The following is a 22,165-nucleotide window of genomic DNA, read 5'->3' on the forward strand; positions in this document are numbered from 1 at the left end:
TAGAATTACCTTTACCCGCACGTTATCTTTCTATTGGACAGGGCCACTCTATGAGTCAGCAAAAAGGGAAGGCGGTGAGGCTTCATTGGACAGATGCTACAACTGAGGCTGGCAAAAAGAATTCAGTCCAAGGGGCCAAGCTGGTCTCACTCACAGCACAGGGTATTCTTTCCCACGCCCAGGCTGCCCAGTACCAGGACGAGCTTAACAACAGGCCCACGATGTCCCCAGCAGAGCAGACATTCTCTCTCAGAACCACAAAGGTGGGGTGGAACCCCTTGATGTCTCCCTCCCCTCTGCAGAGACCTCCCCAGACAAAACAAACAAGCCCTTAGGTCTGGCGAACTGCAGCGGGGAGCGGAAAGCAAGGAAGATCAAAGACCCAGCGGTTACCCCCTTCCGGGCTGCGCTGCTGGCAGCGCGCCCCGACCTCAAGCGGGCACCCGCAGGACTCCTGGTGAGGAGATCCGAGCGACTGGCTAGCAACTCATGGCTTTAGGACACTTGTCGCCGCCAGGAGTGGGCTGGGTCCACAACTGGCTGGAAGCGAGGTGGGGGCTTCTCTTGAACTCTCAAATCAAAACCAAGAGGGAGAGGCGGGGGGGGGGGGGGGGCAAACGTTGACTAATAAACGATCACTTTATCGGAAGGCAGGTCGTGGGAAGACTGGGAAGAGGCTATGCAGCAGGCGCGCAGCAGGCGCTAGCGCCCAGCAGCGGCCCTCTCCTGATCTCAGTTTCATCACCTGTAAATTGGAGCCCCTGAGTCCCGCCCAGCCCGCTTCAAGGAAAAATAGAGCGGAGTGAAGGCACAGATCTGATAGCGACAGGAGCAGTTGTCCTAGAGAGGGCAGGAACTATAGGGTGGCTGTCCCAAAATGCCTACTGGCCAGAGCCCCCAACCCAGGACCCCAGCCCCGGGTCCCTAGCCCCCGGCCCCCGGCTCCGGAACGGGAACAGCTGCCTGGAGGGGGCGCTGTGTCAGGCCGGCGGCGCCTCGCTGCGCCCCGCCCCCAGCCCGCCGGCCACACCCCCATCCTGCCCCCTCCGCGGCCCGCCTCGCCTTTGATGCGCCGCGCCCGGCCAATGGGCGCGCGGGGAGGCGCGGGCCGCGGCGGCGGGCTGGGGGCTCGGCGCGCCCGGGCGTCAGTCGGGCCGCGGCGACGGCGGCAGGAGCTAGTCCCGGCGCCGCCTCGGGCTCCGCTCGGCTCGGGGGCTGCTCCCGGAGGAGGAGAGCCAGGCGAGGGGCGGCGAGCCGCGGGGTCCGCGGGCCGGGCGCATGGCTTAGGGACGCCCCCGCCCGCCGCGCCCCCAGTATGGGGAAACTTCACTCCAAGCCGGGTCAGTGTCCCCGCCCGCGCGCCGGCCCCCGGGCCCCTGCCGCCCTCGCCCCCGCGACTGCTAACTCTCTGCCTCTCCTTTCTTTCCGGCTCCCGCCGCCACCGCCGCCGCGCGCGATGTGCCTGCAGCCGCCGTGTGCAAGCGCAGGGAGAGCCCGGAAGGTAGGGGCGCGCGGGGCACGGACCGGGGGAATGGATGGAACGGCCTAGCCCGCGGGATCTCGTTACCAGGGCCACCCCCACCCGTAGCTCTGCCACTGGTTCCTCAGACCCGCGCCTGGAGCAGCCTTCGTGCCCCCTCTCGGTCCCACCTCCCCCCTCCCCGCGGTCCTGTGCTCCCTCTTCTGATCCTCGACCCCTCCTATCGCGGTCCCCGCCCTCCGCGCTCGCTGCGCCCCCTCTTCAAACTCCCAAGCCTCTTACCCCAAGATTCTGTCCCCTCTCTTTCTGTCCCCTAACCCTCTCTCCCGAGATACCGGCTCCTGCGCTCACTGCACCCCTTCTCCTGACCCCCAGGTCCCCTCTCCTCACTTCGTGTCCAGTGCACCCGTCTTCGGACCCCCACTCCGCTTCCTCAGCGGTTCTGGCCTCCGGGGCTCGCTCTTCTGAACCCCACACCCTTCCTCCGTGGGTATTGCTCCCTCTTCACGCTTCTCTCCGGGTCCCTGCTCTTAGGGCTTCGCTGAACCCCCTTCTGATGGCCTGCGTCGGTCTCTCGGTTTGAGCCCAGGCTCTCAACCCCCTCCCGGTCCCGCTGCCTCTGCGGCGCCCACTCTCTCCCTCCTCTCGCGGGTAACTTTCGGCCTAGGGGCCAGACTCAGGGGCTCGTGTCGCCCCGCCCTAGGTGACAGCTTCGCGGTGAGCGCTGCCTGGGCTCGGAAAGGCATCGAGGAGTGGATCGGGAGGCAGCGCTGCCCGGGAGGCAGCTCGGGACCCCGACAGCTGCGAGCGGCGGGCACCGTTGGCAGAGGAACCCGGGTACGATCCCCACACACCCCTCTTTCAGCCTCAGAGACGGGTCTTCATACCCAGCCACCGCAACTTTTAGCACTCTCTTCTAAGTCCAAAAATCCCTTCTCAGCTGCTCCTGCCTCACCAACAAGGACCCTGTGCCCCCGTAGAGGGACCTTAGAGAGGACACCGGTGGCAGTTTCCCATCTGGTTGGGGACAGAGGGCTTTCTGCCTCGGGGGGAAAGATCCTAGGTGAGGAGGCGGTGCAGGTCGGGTCCAGGGGGAAGCTTGTCTGTGTTAGGAAGGTGTGGGGACCTGGCCTGACTGCCTTGTTTTTGTGGCCAGCACTCAGAGGTGGATCTGGAGGTGGGGCTGGGAGAGAGAGCAGGCATGGAGGGGTGTCTGGGTGGAGCGCGGGACTGCTCGGGCCTCCGAATGTGTTCCGTGTGTCTGTGGCATTCCTCAGTTCCATCTGCCCGGGAACCCCGGCGGACCAGGCTGCCATCTGGGTGACAGAGCTTGGGGGGGCCATGAGACCTGGTAGACCCCCAAAGCTTGGCCCACAAGGAAAGAGAGCCTCTCATTCTGCTACAACCTGGGCCTCTTTCTGAGGGTCCCCGAGGTTGGAGTTGTTCCTGGGGGAGCAGTCAGTGTGACAGGGGAGTGAGTGAGTCCAGCCCCAGCTCCTGGCCTGGCACTGGTGTTCACAGATGTCCTCTGAGCTCCGGAACTCTGCACGGGCTTTCAGATGGTCTGCGTGGAACTCAAGCAAGCCAAGGATCAAAGGATGAATCAACTTTTGATGTGACATTTAATTTTTTTTTTTTTTTTTAACTTAGAGGGGAACAGACTGAGTCTCAGGTCTGGTTAGTTCTTTGGTCTTGTCCGTGGGTTGGAGAAGGGCCGGTGCAGTTATCAGATGCAGGCGTGTATTTGAGTGCTGGGACTTGGGCTGGGTGCAGTTCAGTGGCAGGGGCCAGTGTTGGGAGGGGAGCCCATCGATAGAGCCGACGCTTGTGCACGTGCGACATCACCTGTGCATCTGGGAGAAGCTCCCATCTGCTCCTCCACTGCTTCCGCTTCCTTAGCTGGGGCTTTCTCCCCCATGTTTCTCTTCTTCTGGAGGTTGGGTTGGAACTGGAGCTGCTGTCCCCTAGCACAGGTCAAAACTTGGTGGGTGGGAGCACTGGAGTTAGGGCCCTTTAAAAGCAGACCTACAAACTTCCCTGTCTTCCCCCCGGCCTTTTTAGTTTGTGATCTGCGTCTTCTTTTAAAGCCCAACAAAAATGATCCGCTTCAGCCACATGAACAAATGCGTTTGTGGCCCAAGACAGAGGCCAACTGAGTGGATTTCCATTAATCAAGTTTGGGTTGTTTTTTTTTTTCCAGCCTGTTTATTTTTACAAAGTATTCCTGCAGAATGACATTTTTTTCTTTTTGCAGTCCCCCCTTCTTTTTTTTCCCCTTTCCTAAACTGCCAGGCAGCTTGCTCCATGCTTTAGGGAAAACTTGAAATACAGCGAAGGCTTACTTCAAGTGACTTTTATCTTCAAAGCCGGAACAAATGTTACCCGCATGTTTTTGGTGGGTCTCCTTGGCATCCAGTCCTGGAGGATGGGAGGGAGGAGGAAGGAAGGAGAGAAAAACAAAAGTCTGTCGTTTTTAATTAAATAGTAGTGTTCCCAGCGAAAGGAATGTGAGCCAGTAAAAGTCGCCATGGGGGGAAGTGAGGGAGGGTGGGGAGGGGGCCCCAGCCCACGTCGGTGGCTTTGGTGCAGTCACGAAATCGTGTTGCCTGGTTTCTCCCTCCAGCTGAGGACAGCATGGGATGTGCTCGCCCCTCCCTCGCCCCCTGTCTCAGCGAAACACTGAGGGGTCGTTTATGTTCGTTCAAAGCACGTTTGAAGATGTGAGACACAGAGCCATCAGCGTGACATATGTGGGGTGGAGAAGGGTGGGCCCTGCCCTCCAGGCTATGAAGGGGAGGGGACCTCTGCTTCCTTGGAGTTGTGCTTGGTGACCAGGAGCTGGACACCTGGGTCCCTAACAGCCCTGGCCCAGCTCCTGAGTCTGCAGGGTAGGGGTGGCTGGTGCACCTTGGGAGAGGTCAGCTGAGCCCAAGCGGCGGGGGGGGGACTGCAAGGTGATTGCAGATGGTACCTGGGGGGATATTTTTAATGCTACTAGTTACTGTTTTTCTTTCATCAGAAGAAAAGTAACTAGGATATCACACCTGTGATCTCACGGATATTACTGCTTAGGATGAAACTGAGTCGAAAGATAGTCTCGGGTGGACTCCAAGGAAAAGAATTAAGTGCCTCTGGTCAAACTGGTGAACGGGGGAACGGAATGCCTGACGTCCGGGAAGCACTGAGGCCCTGGTCGGGACCGCCGCGGGGACCCTCGGTTCAGTCGGCCTCCAGGGGCGGGGGCCGGGCGGCTGCAGGTCCTCCCGATGGGTTGCAGGGCGGGGGGAGGCGTGCGCTCCGCAGTCTGTTGGTTTGGGGGGCTGGCAGGGGTGCTCCCACATGTCCCAGGCCTGCTTGGGGGCGGCCTCTGCTTCATTTCCTTCACTGGCCTTTCACTGAAGTGGCTGAGGACAGGTTCGGGGCTCACCAATTATTATTATCATTATTGTTATTATTGTCATCATTGCAATGATTATTACTATTTATTAAGTGCCTGTATGTGTCAAACACTTTGCTTGCATTATTTTAATCTTGTCATAACCCTGTAAAGTTACCAGCCAGCTACTGGGGACTCTTTCTCTCCCTTTCTGGAGCACTTCCTAGGACAGTGGGAGCCACGTGTGGCCAGACCCTGTGCCCGGCACCTGCCTGGGGGGGAGGGGGATGCGCACTTCCTGCTTCCCAGAGAGGTGGCAGCTACCAGCTGGGAGTGCTTCGGCATGAGGCAGGTTTGGGGGTTCACAGAAGCAGAAGGGTCCCCCTGTTTGCCTCGTCTTCCCTGATGGGGTCTGAATAGCCTAGTACATGTTCAGGGTGGTTCTAAGTCACACGCAAGGTCCTGGGGTGTCAGGGTGACCTCGCTGGCACTAACTTAATTAAGCCTGTCTTCCTGAATCCAAAAATAACATAAGATCAGGCTCTGCCACAGGAGCTTGTCACCTTGTCCAAGCCATTTTACCTTTGTGTGCCTTTGTTAGCTCATCTGTAAAATGGGTGTAAGGCCATTCTCATCCCTGGCAGGGTTACAGCAGATAACTCGTCAAAGCTGGGAGGTTCTCCGAGGCCCTGGCAGCGGTGGAGACGGGGGAGGGCAGATTATGAAAGCAGAGTCTCTCCCCACCCCATACACTGTCTTCTCAAGTGCAGGGACACAGGCTAAGGTTGTGGCTTCTGTCCTCTCTGTGTGGGTTCAAGGTGAACTCCGAGAGAAGACGAGCTCGGGGAGAAAGGTAACGAGGGATGCGAGCCGTACGCGTACTACGATAGGACAGTAGAAAGTCAACAGTTCATGTGCCCGACAACAACGAGGCATGAAAATGAGCCTCGTAATCTCAGTGAAGGCGGTGGTCTTGGGAGCACGAAGCAGCATCAGGCAGTTAACAAATGAAAACCAATTGGATGTTTCGGTTCTGGAAAGTATAGTGGGTGAACTAAGAAAGCTTGGCGGCACAGACAGCGATAGAACAATCCGCGGAGAATCGGGGCGCGTGCGCCTGTCTGCGCGCGCTCATGCGGCGTGTACGTGTGTGTCCAGACGCATCTCAGCTGCCTCCCCACCGCCCATCCCCCTCCCCTGTGTGGCCCTTTTGTCCTTTTCTCCAGAGATACCCAAAGGGATCTGAATCCCGTGCAAGCACACCTGCCTGTGGAGCAAAGGTTGCTTCCAGGCAGTTTGGAAATTTGATCGGGGGACCCCCTAGTTAGTGTGTGTTGCTATTTGGGGACGATTGGGAGGGCGCAGGCCGGCGTGGAGCCCATGGGTCCCGATGGGGCTGGGTGATGAGATTGGACACTGGCCCGGCTGCTGCCCGAGCGCTGGATTCCCGGGGAATTACCCCTGAATGATACCGGTTGGCACAGTTAAAAGGCCCTGTGTCTTCGCCATATGGAAAGTGTTAGGCCTCCTGACGTGGTTTCAAAGCTATGTGCCAGGAGGTGGACTTGACATTTGAGGTAAAGCATAAATTAAATATTTGGTGTTTTAGAATTAAAAGAAGATTTGCTTTGAGGCTGGCGGAGGCATTTGGGCCTCCATTCCCTGGCATCCCTGAGGTCTCCACCGAGGGTCTTCTCTGCCTGTGGCACCCAGGCTAGCTTCGTGGCCCCAGCTGGGCATTTGCTGTACCCCAGGGGAGTAGGGAGGAGAGATGGCGGGGGGTGGGGGTGGGAGGCAGCCTGAGCTGGGCAGAGTGCCAGGCGGGGCTTCTGGTTTCCGATAGGTCTCCGTCCCTCGGGATGGTGCGTGGTAGGCGAGGTCACATGCTGAGTGCTTTGATGCATCTCTGTGGTGTGTCTCTGGTGGTGGCTCCGAGCAGTGTATCAGAAGAATCACTTTCTGGATAATGTGTCTTCCCTATGGTAGCCCCAGGGCATGTCGTGGGTGCTCGTGAGATATTTGCTAAGTGAACGAAGGCATGGATGGATGGAAGAATGAATGAATGAGTAGAGGTCACCGACCGTCCTGCCTCCTCCTTCCCCGCCCCTTTCCCCAGCCGGATGGATGGAACCGGATCCAGGAGTATAAATGGATTAGGCCTTTTCTCTCAGGCACTCAGCTGCTAATTAATGACAATCAGTAATGACTTGTTTGTTATTCATTATGGATTCTCTAGCTGTGCCAGGCACGGAAGATACAGGAGCAAATAAAAGAGATGGGGTCCCCTGTCCTCCTATGGCCTCCAGTCTGAAGGAACAAAGCGGGTCAACGGGCATGTCGACCCGCAGTGACGCTCGCGAGAAGCTGAGCGAGGCCGCATTGAAACCGAGACCTGAAAGCCAGTGAGGAGGAGGGTGCGGGCAGAGCACACGGCAGGTGTGCAGGGAGGTCCTGGGAAATGGGGGTTATCGGGTCCAGCAGTCCAGAAGGGACTGTGGGCTCCTAGGGGCTCCGCAGCCGGTGGGGACTGGATGTCTCTCCTGGTGCTCAGTCTTTCTGAAAAGCCCTCCCCGTTCATGGCTCATGGCACCTCGCGCTACCTGTCCCCCTGGACAGGTGTGCGGGGTGGAGTTGGTGGGCAGTCAGCATGCCGCCCAGCCACCAGCGTGCACCTTAGAGCTCATCACTGTTGAGTGTCGTGTGCTTGGGGGCATGCCTTCAGCTGTTTGCAGGGATTGGTGGCCCCCGCTGCCCTGTGGGGAGGGGCAGAGGGGCAGCTGAGAACCAGAAGCCTGGCCGTGGTGGGATGTGTGTGTGTGTGGGGGGGGGGGCTGACGGATGGGATTGGCTTCCTAAGGGCCAGGGGACAAGAGGGAGTGACAAGCCAGTCCGAGAGACAGAGGTTGTCTTGCCCTTAGACTGCTGTGAGCCTGTGCCTGTGGGTCCCTGGCCTTGGTGTAGTGTAACAGATGCGCCGAGAAGGGAGCCCGGAGTGACCCCCGTGTCCACTGGTGGGCCACGCAGCGGTCCGTGAGCCCTGCTGGCTCTGGTGTCCGGCCCCCCGCAGTCCCCCTAGTTTTGGGGAGTGGTTCTTGCAGCCTCGCTCCCTGGCTGTGGGTTTACAATGTGCTTTGGTTTAGAAACTTTTGGAATTTTTAGATCGCTCATCGAATTCCAGAGGCAGCTTCTGGCTGCCTCCCTGACTTCCCTCTCTCTCTCTCTTTTCACTCACACATGTTCTTTTTGTGGCTCTTGTCTCTCACAGACATTCTTTCTCTTCCTCTCACTCTCAGTTACCCCTCCCTGCCCCCTCTCCTCTCCCCCCTCTCCCCGAGGAAGGAAAAAATTCAGACTCTCACAAACAAAATATCTGCCATTCCATCCGAGGGAGAACTGAGGCAGGAGCCCAGAATATCCTGGAAGAAAGGCCAGCGAGAGCTGAAGGCCCCAGTTGTTGAATCTGGAAGGCGGTCTTTGATGTCACCGGGCTCCGTTTATCCTGGGAGGCTGCCCGCTCCTTGACGGCTGGCTTCGGGCTCTCCGCATGCAGAGTGGCCGGCTTCCTCCAGGGCGGAGGAAAAGCCTGCTCACTCCCCAAAGGCCAGGCCTGGTGATGCTGCCGCTCCCGCCAAGCCCAGGTGGGGCGGAGAACCTTTTCCAAACAAGCGTTTCCAGAGACATAAGTAATTCTTTGATAACTTCCCGGGAAAGCAGAGGGGGCTGTTTATCCATGTGGGCACCAGTCACGGGGCTTTGCGAGGGAAGCCTCAAGTCTCTCCACTGAAGTCATCCCCGGCCCTGGAGAGGTGGCACGCACGAGCTCTCGCCAGGGGCTCTGCCCGCCGGGGTGCGCCCTGGGCGTGTGTTTGCTCAGAGGGCTCCGTGAAATTGGTCTAGGCTTTACTTTCCATACTTGGCGAGCCACGTGGGCTGTGGCCTGTGTGTGTGGCCTGCTGTGTGGCTGACGGCCTTTCAGAGGACCCCCGGGAGCTTGGGTGGGCTTCACGGTGGTGTGTCATCAGCTGAAGGGTCCCTCCCTTCTTTGGGTCTTGGATTTTCCAGCTGAGAAGCCGGCTAAAGCATTTATTATCGTTTAGCAACTGCCTGTTGGATCCATTCCATTCGAGTCATTTCCACATCTGTGCAGTACATACCAAGTCCAGACTCTATCTACTTCAGGCCAGGGGCACATCTGCTCTGTCAGTCGAGCATGGTCCTTGTTCTCATGGAGCTTACACGCTAGTCGGAACTGTTTTTAAAAACAAATTGCACGCTCTCAGTTGTGACGTGTGCCTCAAAGGAGAAATACTGGGTGCTTTGAGAACGTTTCATGGGGATCAGACCTAATCTGGCTGTCTATTCATTCCACAAGTCACTGAGTGTGCTTTGGGTGTTGCGAAAACCACGAGGAATGGGGCGTAGTCCCCGCCTCACAGCACTTAGCATTCAGTGGGGCTAGACCCTCATCTTTGTCTCTTGTTGACTTTTCTTATCTTATTGCATTGGTTACAATCTCCTACACTGTTCAGTAGCCATTAAGGATGGTGTTCATTGTTGGATCTAGTTAAGAAAGCTTTCTTTAACTCCTGGCTTGCTAAGATGTTTAAAACCCGGGATGATGATTGGATTTTATCATTGGCTGTTAGGGTGTCGATGGAGCGGGTCATTCTTCGTGCGGATGTGTGATTTGTAGGCACAGTTTGTCTTTGCTAGATTTCCTGGTGCTCAGCTTTCTTTGGACTCCTAAAGCCAAATCCTTGTCGTGACGGAGAGCTGTTTAATATGTTTCTGCCTTTGGTTTCCTCATATTTTATTTTGGATGTTTGTATCGCTATTCGTGTTAGATCGTTCGGCTCATCGTTCGGGGACACTGGAGAAGGTGGAGAGGGGACGATGGAGACAATGTTAAGGGAGTGTTAGAGGACCCTCAGGGGACGTTGAGCGTCTAAGAGCAGCAACTGCCAACTGGTCTAGGGTCAGAGGTGGTCTCGGAGGGGCTGTGATTTAAGCCCAAAGGTGAATGGGAAAAAGGGTGGTGGTGAGCGCGGCAAGGGGAGGGGACACAGAATAGCTGTGTGAGTGTTCGGCGGAGGGACCAGCCGCATGTGGCAAAGCCGGCAGTTCATTTGAGGTGCCGATTGAAGTTGCGTTGGCCGAAGAGGGGTCACGGCCTGGGCCTGGGGGGCTTTCTCAGCTGTGTTACACAGTGTGGTCTTTGTCTGCAGGAGAGACGAGTGTCAGGCCCCGGGTGAGGGGCCAGCTGGGCAGAGGTGAGCCCCGTCATCTGGGGGAGCTCTTGTGCAGGGAGGAAGGAATGTGGGGATGGGCTCTCAGTTATAAAAATACTTTGGAGGATGAAGAGGAATCCAGTGACTGTATTCTGTGGGCTCAGTGGGAGGAACGTTCTGGAATGTTTGCAGTGGTCCAGGCACAGTACTTCATTCTTAGCGGTCACCCAGGGGACCCTTGAGATAGCTACAGGTGAAGGACCACAGAGGTAGAATAGGACATAAAGCAGAACAGGGTGCTGGTTAAAGAGCAAGGACTCTGGAGTTTGATGTCCAGGTTCAAATCCTGGCTGTCCCATTTTTCTAACTATGGGACCTTGGGCATAATGCTGAACCTCTGTGTCAGCCAGGAAAAGAATGGGGTGCAGTGAAAGAGAGTAAAGAGGGGGTGCTGCTTTGGTTGGAGTGGGGAGTAACAGTTAAGTTGTCAAGCTGCAAGGAATAAACTACCCGGGTGATTGAAGGGTTTGGTCACAGCATCTCAGACCAAGGGGTTGGGAAGTGCAAAGGCCCGGAGGCACGTTTGGTGCTTAGAGAATGTCTTCCACCCACACGGTTCTTACCGTGGGTCCCCGTCCCAGTGTCTGACTGAGGACGGGACTGCGGTCTCCGAGAAGTTAAGGCAGAAATGCTTGGGGCTGCAGAGGGGCTGGGTCGCGCCTGGGGGTGGGGTGCCATTTCCTGTTGTAACCTGTCGTGAGTCCTCACCGCTGCCCTCTTCCTCTGTGGGGCGGCTGGTTGTTGTTGTTGTTGTTGTCTGTCCACTCCGGCTTCTCTCCTTTCTGGGTGGGTGGGAGGGTGGGGCAGCAGGCAGTGTCCACCGGGAGCTGATTGGCCTGCCATGTGCGGCCCAAGCCCCTTGGCCTTGGGTAGGAGCTGGAGGCCTGGGGAGGGCCGGGCCGAGCATAAAGGAGCCCTGTGAGCAGGACCGGGCTGTCCACCCTCGGGCCGCAGGTGAGGGCTGGGGAAGACCGCGGCCTCCCAGGATGTTTTTCTAACTCCTGAAAGAGAGCTGAGTGGGCTGTCCCCTGGAACAGAAGCTCTGGCCTATGGCGGCTCCCTTGAGCGTGCTTGGGGGTGCCGGTTAGGGGTGCCTCTCCGTGCCTGGTTTCCAGGGAGCCTCGTGACGGGGCCGTTGGACCTTGACTTTGTGGTTTCACCCTTCTTTCCCCCGGTGATCGAGATAGATTTCAGGAACCGAGAGATGATGTAAGAAAACGACTACCAACCAGGGACAGAGTTGCCTTTCCGGTGGGCATTGGGGTTTCTCTTCCTGCTCCCCTGTCCCCCGGAAATCCAGAGGGGTGCCCCGCCTCCGCCAGCCCCAGGCGTGCGCCTCCTTCCTCTGGGTTCCGTGGCTGCAGCTCGCTGTGGCGTGAGTGCCCCCTGCGGAGCTGAGGCCCCCCCCCGGGAGCGGCTCTGAGCGTCTGGTGCACGCCGGGCCGGGGCTGAGCGCTGTCCACCCCGCTGCGTGCTCAACGCGTCATAATGGGACGGGCGGCGGCGGCGGTGGTGGTGTGCTGTCGTTATCCCTATTTTACTGACAGGGAAACTGAGGCTGCAAAGAAGTCTACCCCTTATCGAACTCACCTGACTTGGAAGGTCAGTCTGATTTGAGAGCCACCTTCAGTCTGTACGGATGACACTTTTTTCCCCCCTTTAAAACTGTGACAAAACTCCCCATTTTTGCCTCATAAAATCAGTCGAGTGACCTGCATTAGGAAATGAAATAGTAAAGAATAAAATTGTGGCAGAACGTCGCATGCCGTCAGAGTAAGTGTTGCTTTGTGTAACTTCTCTTTTGGCTCGTAGCCGTGGACTGTAGGCACGGACATCCGTGTTTGTAGCTAGCTGGCCGGATCGATCTAGATCAGGGGTCCCCAAACTTTTTACACAGGGGGCCAGTTCACTGTCCCTCAGACCATTGGAGGGCCGGACTATAAAAAAATCTATGAACAAATCCCTATGCACACTGCACATATCTTATTTTAAAGTAAAAAAACAAAACAGGAACAAATACAATATTTAAAGTAAAGAACAAGTAAATTTAAATCAATAAACTGACCAATATTTCAATGGGAACTACGGGCCTGCTTTTGGCTAATGAGATGGTCAATGTCCGGTTCCATATTTGTCACTGCTAGATGTAACAAGTGATGTGACGTGCTTCCGGAGCCGTGAGGCGTGCATCCCACGTCACTGGAAGTAGTACTGTATGTGAGCGATGCCATGCTTTGCGTCTCTCACTGACCACCAATGAAAGAGGTACCCCTTCCGGAAGTGCGGCGGGGGCCGGATAAATGGCCTCAGGGGGCCGCATGTGGCCCGCGGGCCGTAGTTTGGGGACCCCTGATCTAGATTGTCAATATCTACACGCACATACCTACCCCAACCCATGTGAACGGAGGCTGATTGTAAACCCTAACGCATGTGGTGTGGTGGGTCACGATCAGAGTGTCGCAGAATCCTGGTGTCTGGTCAGTGGGGCCGGCTCTCAGCCTGAGAGCTGGTTTCCAGCCCTGGCTCTACCTCTCACTGGCTGTGTGACCTCGGGCCAGTTCCCGACCCTCCCTGTGCCAGACTTGTCTTTGTGAACGAGGAGTCCTTTGTGGGTCTCCGTGTCCCCTTGCCTGAGGAACCAGCCTCTGAGCATGAATCGCAGTGGCTGTCTCCGGGAGGAGGATGTGGCTGAGCCTTTGGGGACTGGACGGAGCACCGTGTTGGGAAGCCCAAGCCTGGGGGCTGGTGGTGGCCGCGGCGGCTTAGCTAGCAGGTATCTATTGTGACTTCTTTGCTTCCCCCTCTCAGAACGCAGTGCAGAAAGCGAGGGTGTTTAGGTATGCTTTGCTGTATAACAGATTACTCCCAGACGTAGTTGGCTTAATGATTTTATGATTCACTTAAGGTTATGCAATTTTTGAAGGGTTTGGCAGAGGAGACTCGTCTGTGGCTCCATGTGACATCGTTGGGGTGGCTCAGATAGCTCGGGGCCAACTGCAGCAGCTCCACGGCGGTCGGTCGTGCGTCTGGGGCTTCGGTTTTCCTCCAGGTGGCCTCAACACGTGGTTAGCTTGGGCTTCCTCACTGCATGGCGTCCTCAGGGTAATCAGACTTCTATCGTGGTGGCTTGCTTCCACAAGGGCAAAGAAGTAACAACTACCCGGCCTTCGTAAGGTTAGGACAAGAACTGGTAATGCTGCCTTCTCTTGGTTAAAGCCGGTCCTGGGTCCAGCCCAGATGTGGGTAGAGGAGGGACCTACCCAGGGGCATCAATACTGGCAGGTGGGGTTCTTTGGGGGCCATCAGAGTCCTCAACTCGAGAGGCTGTGCTGTCCTGCAGAGAAGCTGCGAGAGGCCAAGGAAGACAGAGCACTGACCGGTGTCGGGTGGATGTCGGATCCTGGTGGCCACAACTGAGTTGCAGGGGCTGCCTGGACGGAGTGGCATCAGAGGCCAGACCAGAGCCGGTCACCAGGGAAGCATCCATGGCTACATTATTCGGAAGAATGAAAACTTCCTAATGGCTCAGATATCCGTCACAGGGGCCGGGCTAACGAGCAGGGCTATGAGCCGCTTCACGGCCGTCTCTGCGGCGGGTGAGTGAGGCTCTTACTCACCGACGGGAAGGAGGCCCCGGCGAGCTGTTGCATGAGCAAAGCAAGGGCGCAACCCAAGGGCGCCGTGGTCCTGCTGTTTGCATCCCGTGGAAACGTCCGCGGGCCTGAGGATCTCTGCGTTTGCCGGTGTACCGGGCGGGACCCAGAAGATTGCGCTCTCAAAGGCTGTCTCCCTGAGGGGCGGCGTGGTGGGAGGTGGTGAGCAGAGAAGGGATTTTGCTTTTCTCACTATATATTTTTACATTGTTGACTTTTTTTTTTTTTTTCTCGGTGAGCATGTCCTATGTTTGTATTCTTTCCAAAGCTAATTAATACCTTTTCCAAGAGATGAGCCACTAGCCTATATAGGCAGCTCTATAGAGAGGGTTTCCTGGCAGGGCTGGAGAGAGGAGGGGCCTGGGGGTTGGGGAAGGGCCCAGCGTCCGCACTGAGGACCACCTACATCTGAAACTCATCCGTGCACAGACATTGGGTCCCTGTCTCCCGAAGCCCTCGGAATCAGAGCCCCTCCGTACTGGGTGACCACTGTGCTGACGGGGACCCTGTAGGAGAACTGGGGGGTGGGAGTGCAGGATGGGGGCGGGCTGAGGCGGGGAGGGCACGCCCCATCTCCAGAGCCCTGGGGATCAAGAGAGTGGTCCTTTGGAGAAGTGGCACCATTCCTGGCTCGTGACAAGCTCTCGGTCAATGGCTCTGTCTCCTTCTGTGCCCTTCCTTCCCCATGGCCGTGGCTCCTTGAACCGTTTTGGTTTCTTTGGGGTCGGCTTCCTTCCCAGACAGACGCCCCCAGGTGGTGGTAGTTTGGCTCCCACCAGCCTGGGTTTCTGTCTCCAGCTGGAAGACAGTTCTGGGCTCCTGCTGTTTTGATGGGTCACATACCCATTCCAGAACCAATCTATGTGCCTCTGATGGTCCTGGGTCGCATGGCCCCCATCATGATGTGGGGACTGGGATTAGCTACCCCCACCTCAGACCTCAAGGTCAGGGAGGATAGGGGTGGGTGGTTCCCTGAAGAAAACTCACTGGTGAGGAGAAGTCTGCGGAATGCACGCTGGCAGATGGAACGGACATCTGTGTACAGCCTGGCCCCTGGGGGTAGACTCACTGACCGCCGCTCCGGTCAGCAGCTGGGGAGCATGCATAGGGACCAGGCAGCCCAACAGTTAGCTGACCATCTTGGGAGAACTAGTCCTTGATATTGGATCTTGGAAGAGCCTGGGTGTTTTGCCACCTCCTCATGCAGCCCACATGGATTACAGCCTTGCTTTCAAGCTCTTGGGCTCTCCATGAGGATTATAGAGCTATGATTCTTAACCCTCAGCGGGAAGGTGATAAACTCTTTGAGAAGGCCACTAAATCTAATGGGGTCCCTCTCAAATAAATAGTCGTACACCTTTAATTCCCATTTCAGGCACCTATAGCCTCAACGTTCAGAACCCCTGCCTTAGTTTGTATCATTATTATTATTTTTAAACCTTACTTTATTAGCTCCTTCCCCCCCTCTCTAGTCTTCTCCTGATACAGAGCTTTGAACCTGGGCTTCAGATCTGGTTTATACTGAACTGTGTTGATTGTGGGCCTTAGTTTCCCCACCTGTGAAATGAGGGAAAGAACACCCACCTCTGAGAGTCATGTCAAGGATGAAGTGAGACCAGGCATCCAGTGATCTACAGCTTAACCTGCAGGGAGCGCTCAGTTAACGTGCTCAGCACCCTTGGGAGCCGCTGGCATGTCTGCATAATCCTCAGTCCGCTCCGTCTGTCCGTCCGGGTCCAGGACAGCACCTGGGCAGAGCTTGGATGCTATTTGATGGATGAAGAGAGACCGTCTTTGTCTGCTCAGGAGTAGCCATGTGATGATATCCACCCCCCCCTCCTACTTCCAGATGGGGAAACTGAGGCCTGGGAGGTTTCAGTAACTTATCCAGGTGTCTCAGGGTTAGTTTGGGTGAGTGTGAGTGCCTTAACACTCTTGATGGTGGGGCACCCCTCACATCTGATCCACAGGTGACAGCTCACCTGTGCGTGATGTCCACTGACGGAGATCCTCGGGCTCAGTGGAGTCCTTCTCCGTTCCTGAGCCCCAGCCAGTGGCTGCACGGCCTGCCTGGCTGGACACCAGGTCCAGGGCGGGGGGCATTGTTCTGCAGAAATACGAACTGGTGCTTTGCTTTGAGAGTATTATTAAGACACAAAGTCTCTGTGGTTAGCAGCAAATTAATCACGAGGTTGAGGAGGGACCGTCTGGGTTAGACATGACTTCATGAGTGTGTCGTGTAGTCTGCCCCTGCCACCTCTCGCTCTCCAAGATTTTTGACTTTCAGAGAAGGAACCACAGATAGAGTTACCGAGCTTTACAGCAATATTTTTACTGGGCAGAAGATGGCTTTATGGCGAGAGCCAGTTATTTCAGGAGACGAGCAAAGGGCCCTTTATTCTCACGTTCTGTGGGAGGGAAATGTTACGCGAGGAAGGCCCGCCTCTTGGACAGGCTGTCTGAGAGGCCAGGCCATGCGTTTCTGGAGTTGGGAGTGGGTGATGCGAGATGGGGCGGGGACCTGGGGGACCCCGAGCATGCGCCCGCTTTCCCTGAACCCCTCCCCGCCCCCGGGGAATCCAGGCTTGTTTGGCTGACAGAGGAAGCCTAAGGTCACAGAGCAGGGAGGGGAGGTGGACAGAGCTGGGCTTGGACCAGGGGTGCAGGGTGGAGAGGCAAAAACTGGGAGGCTCCCCCCAGTATGGGAGGCCTCCTCACTGGGGAGACAGCAGGCCTGGGGTCAGAGCTGGCTTTGCCACTTCCCGGTGTGACTCTGGGCCCTCAGCTGTCTGGGCTTTGGTGTTCCATCTGTACGATGGGGATAACTCAGTTCTCCGCCGCACGGGCTTGCCGGCGGTAATTGAGCTCATCCGTGTCAAGCTCCTCCTCGTGGACTCCGGTCCTGCTGTCCGTGCTGATGGCCGGGAGGCCTTCCCTCATCCGCTGCCCGGAACCAGCTTGTCCCGCGGCTTCCTTTGCGGGAGCCAGCCTTCCAGTGTCACGGGCTGTTTCCTGCGTCCCCGGGAAGACGTCTGGTCCGATCACGCAATGGGGATGGGAGATCTGGACCCCTCCCCGCAAGGGGGGATTCCGGACCTCTGTCCTTACCCCGCCATTCGTACTTCAGCTCCTGGAAGGGACTGTTCTCTCCCGGAAGTTGGGGGTGGGGGGTGGGGAGGAGAGGGGCTTGATTGTACTCCGGGAGGGTGGGCTTGACCTGTGCGGACTGAGATTCCGTCCACCCCCCGCCCTTCGCTGTGGAGGAAGGATGCCTGCCAGGAGTTTTGTTTGTCTCTGGAGCAGCCGTGTGCCCGATAAGCAGGCGGCACCCTTGCCCCCTTCTCGCTTCAGACCACGGTCCCTTTGCAGCCGGGCCATCGGAGGGGGTTGATTTATTCCGCTCTCTTCCTCACCTCCCTTTCATTCTCTGGGCGGCGAGGGAGAGTTTATCTTGTTCTCCGGGAGATCTATCGTTTCAGCTTTGGAACGGCGTCCAAGTTTACAGAACGGAGTCTGGTGCCCAGAGCCTTTGGGTAAATATTTTGGGAAGTTGGATTCCAGTGGCATTAGGGCCTATGGGCTGGGCTGTGGGTGCTTTTCCATGACTGGACGGCTGAACTTGGACTCCGCACGTAGAATGCCTTGCACGTGGGCTACGTGCGGAGGCGTCTTCGTGCCCAGAACTCCTGCCTCTGAGGGACCCCTTCCTGCCGTGCTGCCCACCTACCCCCACCCCCGCCGCCCTCCATCCGGGAATCCGGGCCTATGGCTTCCTCGCTCCCTGCAAATGCACCTGCCCGCTCTTGACTCTCGATCGAGTTCCCCTTCTTCCTTCTCATGCGGTATCTAACGTCCACTGAGCACCCCCCTCCCCGTCCCCAGGGCCCCTCCCCTGAGGCTGCCCGCCTTGATTCCTAAAGGCCTTCACGTGGCTTGGCTGACACCCCCTGTGCTCTGTCCTGGGCTGACCGAGTCAGATAGGTGGGCCCTGGCAGGATGAGGGCCGTGTTTTTGTGCCTCATCAGTAAACTGGGACAGAAATAGCAGAACCCCCTCTCCAGGGCAGGGGTGACAAGATAAAAGGCGGGAAGCCTCGGGGTCTGACAGGCAGGAGGGTTTGGTAAAGGCTCCCCGTCCACCCGTGATAAGCAGCGTGGGGTCAGGGGCTGGCTTTTACTCCTCTTTGCGTCCTCCCGAGAACGCGGTGTCTTGTCCGCAGGCCCTGAGAACATCGGCGATGGGTGTTCCCGCTGCCGGTTAGGAGGAGGGTTCCCTGGCCGGAGAAAGTCTCTCAAGCTTGGTTTTTTTAAGGCTCGGGGAAGAAGACAGACACGATTTGCTTTCGCGGAGTGCTTAGAGCGCAGGGGACACGGGCCACCAGTGTCACACAGTCAGGGAGCATTTGAAATAGGGCTGATTTCAGAGGCTTTCGTACGCAAACACAGAATATAAAATCTGTCATCAATAATTTTTACACCGATAATATATAATCATACTTTAAATGGCAGTAGTCTAGCTAATGAAGCTACTGGGAAAACGAGAGTCCTGCGTAGGGCTTTCCTTTTCTTTCTAGTAGGCAGTCCTGGGTCTAGATTCCAGACCAGTCTGGAAGGGTCCCCCAATGAGGCAAAAATTAGTTCTTGGGGACAAAAAAAAAAACCCCACAAATCTATTTTTAGGTGTAAAGCACAGATATACTTATAGATCTGTATTTATATAAGTAGACGCACAGTGTGTCTGTGGTATTAAAATTTTATGGTCGGTGATTCGGACAAACAGCCTAAATAAGGTCTGTATGGGGCTGGGGGCAGATAATGGAGAATGAGAGCCAGACGTGAGTGAGATGCTGGCTGTGCCTCTGATTCGCTGTGTGACCCTGGCTGAGGTCCTTAACCTCTCTGTGCCTCTGTTTCCTCACTTGTTCATGGGAGTAGAAATGGTACATCCCCCCACACACACCTCCCCGAGCTGTTGGGCCGATTAAGAACGCCTGTGAAACACTTCGCTCCGTACCCGGCATGCGGAAAGTGGGTAATAAATAGGATGGTTGTTACTGTTATTCCTATTAGTATGCATTTAATAGAAATGTAATTAATATTCGGCATCTGGAGGCCTAACAGGGTAGGGCTTCCACTTCCAGGGTTTACAGAGTGACCGCAATCGATGTCTCCTAGCCTTGGTTTTTCCATCTGGGAACGTGTTGCTGGGACAACTGGATGTTGGTGCGGCTCTGTGTGCAGAGCACGGATGTGGCCAGAAGGCACCGTACCGGGGACGGGGGAGTGGGGTTCGAGAGCTGGTCGTGGTGGCCTTTGCTGGGCTCAGGGCGGACCCTCCTGGCTGTGCGGGTGGCCAGCTGTCAGGGCCGGGCTGAGCTACGCTGGGCAGTGCCTCCCTGGGGCCACCTTCAAAGGGAGAGCCAGGAGGAAGGTGGCAGGGGACAGAGGGGCTGTCCGACACAGACAATTGGATTAAAGGTGCCTTTCAAGGACTTGGAAGTAGTCAGTGCAATGGGGACTACAGACGGCCACCTTCATATAACAGAACCAAAGTCCTTCTGTCCCCTGAGATCACAGTTTGAGAGCTACAGGTAGGGAGGCTCTTCCTCCCCTGGGAGGAGGTGACAGAGAAAGGCTGGTCAGCAGCGCAGCGGGCCGCCCAGCCTGGTGCACCGAGGGTTGACGCGCACGGCGGCTTTGGTGGTTGGGCAGGGGTCTTGGGCGTTTCAGGGGGCCTGGAGACCTGGGTCCGCACTCCTCGATGCCCCCTCCTGAGGCCGCTCACACACTCGAGCGTAACCTATCTAAACCTGCCCTCCTCGTCTTCCTGGGGAACCCGGGAGCACTGCAGGCCTCGCGGGCCCGGTGACCGGCCCCCCACACGCACCTGCTGCCCGGGTGAGAACCTGGAGGCGCCTCAGCCTCCCCTCCCTCGACTCAAGAGCCAACAGTTGGGTGACTTCGGCCAGCTCCAGGACTAAATGAATCTCAGGTTGGTCTCCCGCTCTCCGCAGCCCCCGTCCTGGTCCAAGCCCCCGGCCATGTCACACCCGGAGGACTCCAACAGCCTCTGATTTATCTTCAGTATTTCAGCCAGGCTGCCTGTATGGTGCGAATGGGGTTTTACAGACTCATGCTTCTACTCAAATCCCTGCTCCGGCTTCCTGCGACGTTTAGGGAAGATACATCGTTCTTCCCATAGTCGATGAGACTGAGCATGATCTGTCTCACTTCTCATCCCCACTGCCTTCCTCCCTACCCATCGCACACCCCCACCTCAGGGCCTTTGCACATGCTGTCCCTCCTGCTTGAGATGCTCTTCCCCATACGCTTTGCCTGGTTCTCCCCTACTCACCCTTCAGGACTCAACTTCCACAGAGCAGGCTTTCCAGAGGCCTGACGCAGAACGAATTTCCTTCCTTATCGCTTGCTGTTCCTGCTCTTTCTATATCGTCCTTGTGCTCGGGGCGCTCACCACCAGTGCTCATTAGTGATTTATTTGTGGGATAGTTGAGTGGCTGCTTACCTCCCTCGGGAGCATCATCCCTGTGGTGGGGGGCAGATAGCCCCGGAGCTGCAGGGCCTGGCACTGTGTGGGGCACATGGTAGGGCCTGTGGATCTTTGCAGAATGAAATTGTGTTGCTGTATGCTTTGGACAGGGCCTCTTCCCCTCTCGTGGCTTCAACCGTCTTGTTTGTAGTTGGGGGGGGGGGCGGGTAGTATGACTCAGTTACGTCTAAGTTGCTTCCATCTTGGACTCTTTTAGGAATTCACCTGTGCTTTTTCTTGGACCTCATCTGTTACTTGGAAGGCTGAGTGTTGCAGGGTCATGTTCGGCAGGGGCTTGGGAGTCTGCTGGGGGTCCCTGGGAGACAGACATCCTCTGTACTCCTGCTAGCCCTTCTCTGAGTGTGCCTGCTCAGGACCCCAGGGTTCCTCTCATTAACCAGCTCGTAGGCAGCATGGCCCTGGGGCTCGAGCGCGCCTGTGTCGGGCAGACCTGAGTCCAGAGCTAGTCCCCGCTGAGCCCAGAGAATGCTGTAGCCTGATGGCGAGCTCACCTGCTCGTTCCCACGAGGGTAGGACAGTGGCTCTGGAACTGGGTGAGTCGGAACCCTGCTACCTACCCCTTAGTTCTGTGACCTTAAACAACTTTCCTAATTTTCCTGAGACCTCAGCCTCCTCAACTGTAAAAATGGGGCTCGCCTCGGACCCCCATTTTGGGAGTAGTGTTTGAATTTGGTAGACCTTGCTTGTGAACCCCCCGTGGCCTGGTGTAGACCCAGTCCTCAATGTGGCTGCTCTTGTTACGACGAGTAATTACTGCTTCGAGATCGCTTCTTGTGAGGCAGTAGGAGAGAGAAGTCTTTCTGGGTCCCCCCCCACCCCCACTGGAAAGGTCTTTGTGATTTTCTTCCTTCTGGAAACCCCCTCCTCTGGGCACCACCTGTGCCTCCATTGTCCCTCCTGCTCTCCTCTGGTCACCAGGTAACCCATTAGTGTCTCTGGTTGGAGGGTTGCTATGGAGTTGCTATGGAGTTCAGGCAAGGAGTTCTGCTGAACTTTCCCTGTGGGCGGGTGCATGTCCTGTTCCCGCCCTTACGTCCAGGGGCTGCGGCCGAGGGTGAAGGGGACGGGGAGGCTCAGTTTGGAGGCTGGGCCTCCAGGGGCTGCGGCTGGGCCTCCAGGGGCTGCGGCCGAGGGTGAAGTTCAGGCAAGGAGTTCTGCTGAACTTTCCCTGTGGGCGGGTGCATGTCCTGTTCCCGCCCTTATGTCCAGGGGCTGCGGCCGAGGGTGAAGGGGACGGGGAGGCTCAGTTTGGAGGCTGGGCCTCCATCCTCCCCTGGAGTTGCCTTGCAGAGCCAGTGAGCGCTTTCTGGGGTCCCCGCTGCCCAGGACTCCCCGGGTGGACTGTCATCTCGGCTCAGGGTTGGGAGGGGGTCCTGTCCTGGCAGCCCTTGGGCATCTGAGACCTTCAGATGTGCAGCATCGGGGGGTGGGGGGAGTGGATCCACACCCTCTCCGAACACGGCCTCTGAGCCCTCTGGACTTTCTTTAGCAGCTGTCCCCAAGACCGCCTCTTGTGCCTCAGAGTGGCCTGGGGAAATTAAACATGGAACTGCTGGGTTCGACCCCTGGCGGTTCTGGTTCAGTAGAGACCCAAGGTCCCTTACGGAAATGGGTCAGGCCCACTGTAGCCACCGTGATGGAGAGGGGAGGGGTGACAACCAGAAGAGTGTCAGGGGGTCATCACCACAGATGGGGGAGGGGTCCCCAGCTGCACCCACAACAGCTGTTAACTATCTATATCTGGGGTGCGGCCAGGAGTCTCTTTTTAACACACACACATATACATTGGAATATATAT

General features: G+C 56.9%; 1 protein-coding gene across 1 annotated transcript in view; it reads left to right on the forward strand.

The window, feature by feature from the left end:
* The first annotated feature begins 1,153 nt into the window (after positions 1–1,153).
* Positions 1,154–22,165, forward strand: part of NKD1 (NKD inhibitor of WNT signaling pathway 1) — a 75,667-nt gene continuing 54,655 nt past the window's right edge. Inside the window, exons 1-3 of the mRNA XM_066242620.1 lie at positions 1,154–1,340; positions 1,469–1,501; positions 2,184–2,317. Of these exons, the coding sequence (XP_066098717.1) occupies positions 1,316–1,340; positions 1,469–1,501; positions 2,184–2,317 (192 nt within the window). The 5' untranslated portion in view covers positions 1,154–1,315. The remainder of the gene's footprint in view (positions 1,341–1,468; positions 1,502–2,183; positions 2,318–22,165) is intronic.

Source organism: Saccopteryx bilineata, chromosome 9 (assembly GCF_036850765.1).
Source record: "Saccopteryx bilineata isolate mSacBil1 chromosome 9, mSacBil1_pri_phased_curated, whole genome shotgun sequence".
Lineage (NCBI taxonomy): Eukaryota > Metazoa > Chordata > Mammalia > Chiroptera > Emballonuridae > Saccopteryx > Saccopteryx bilineata.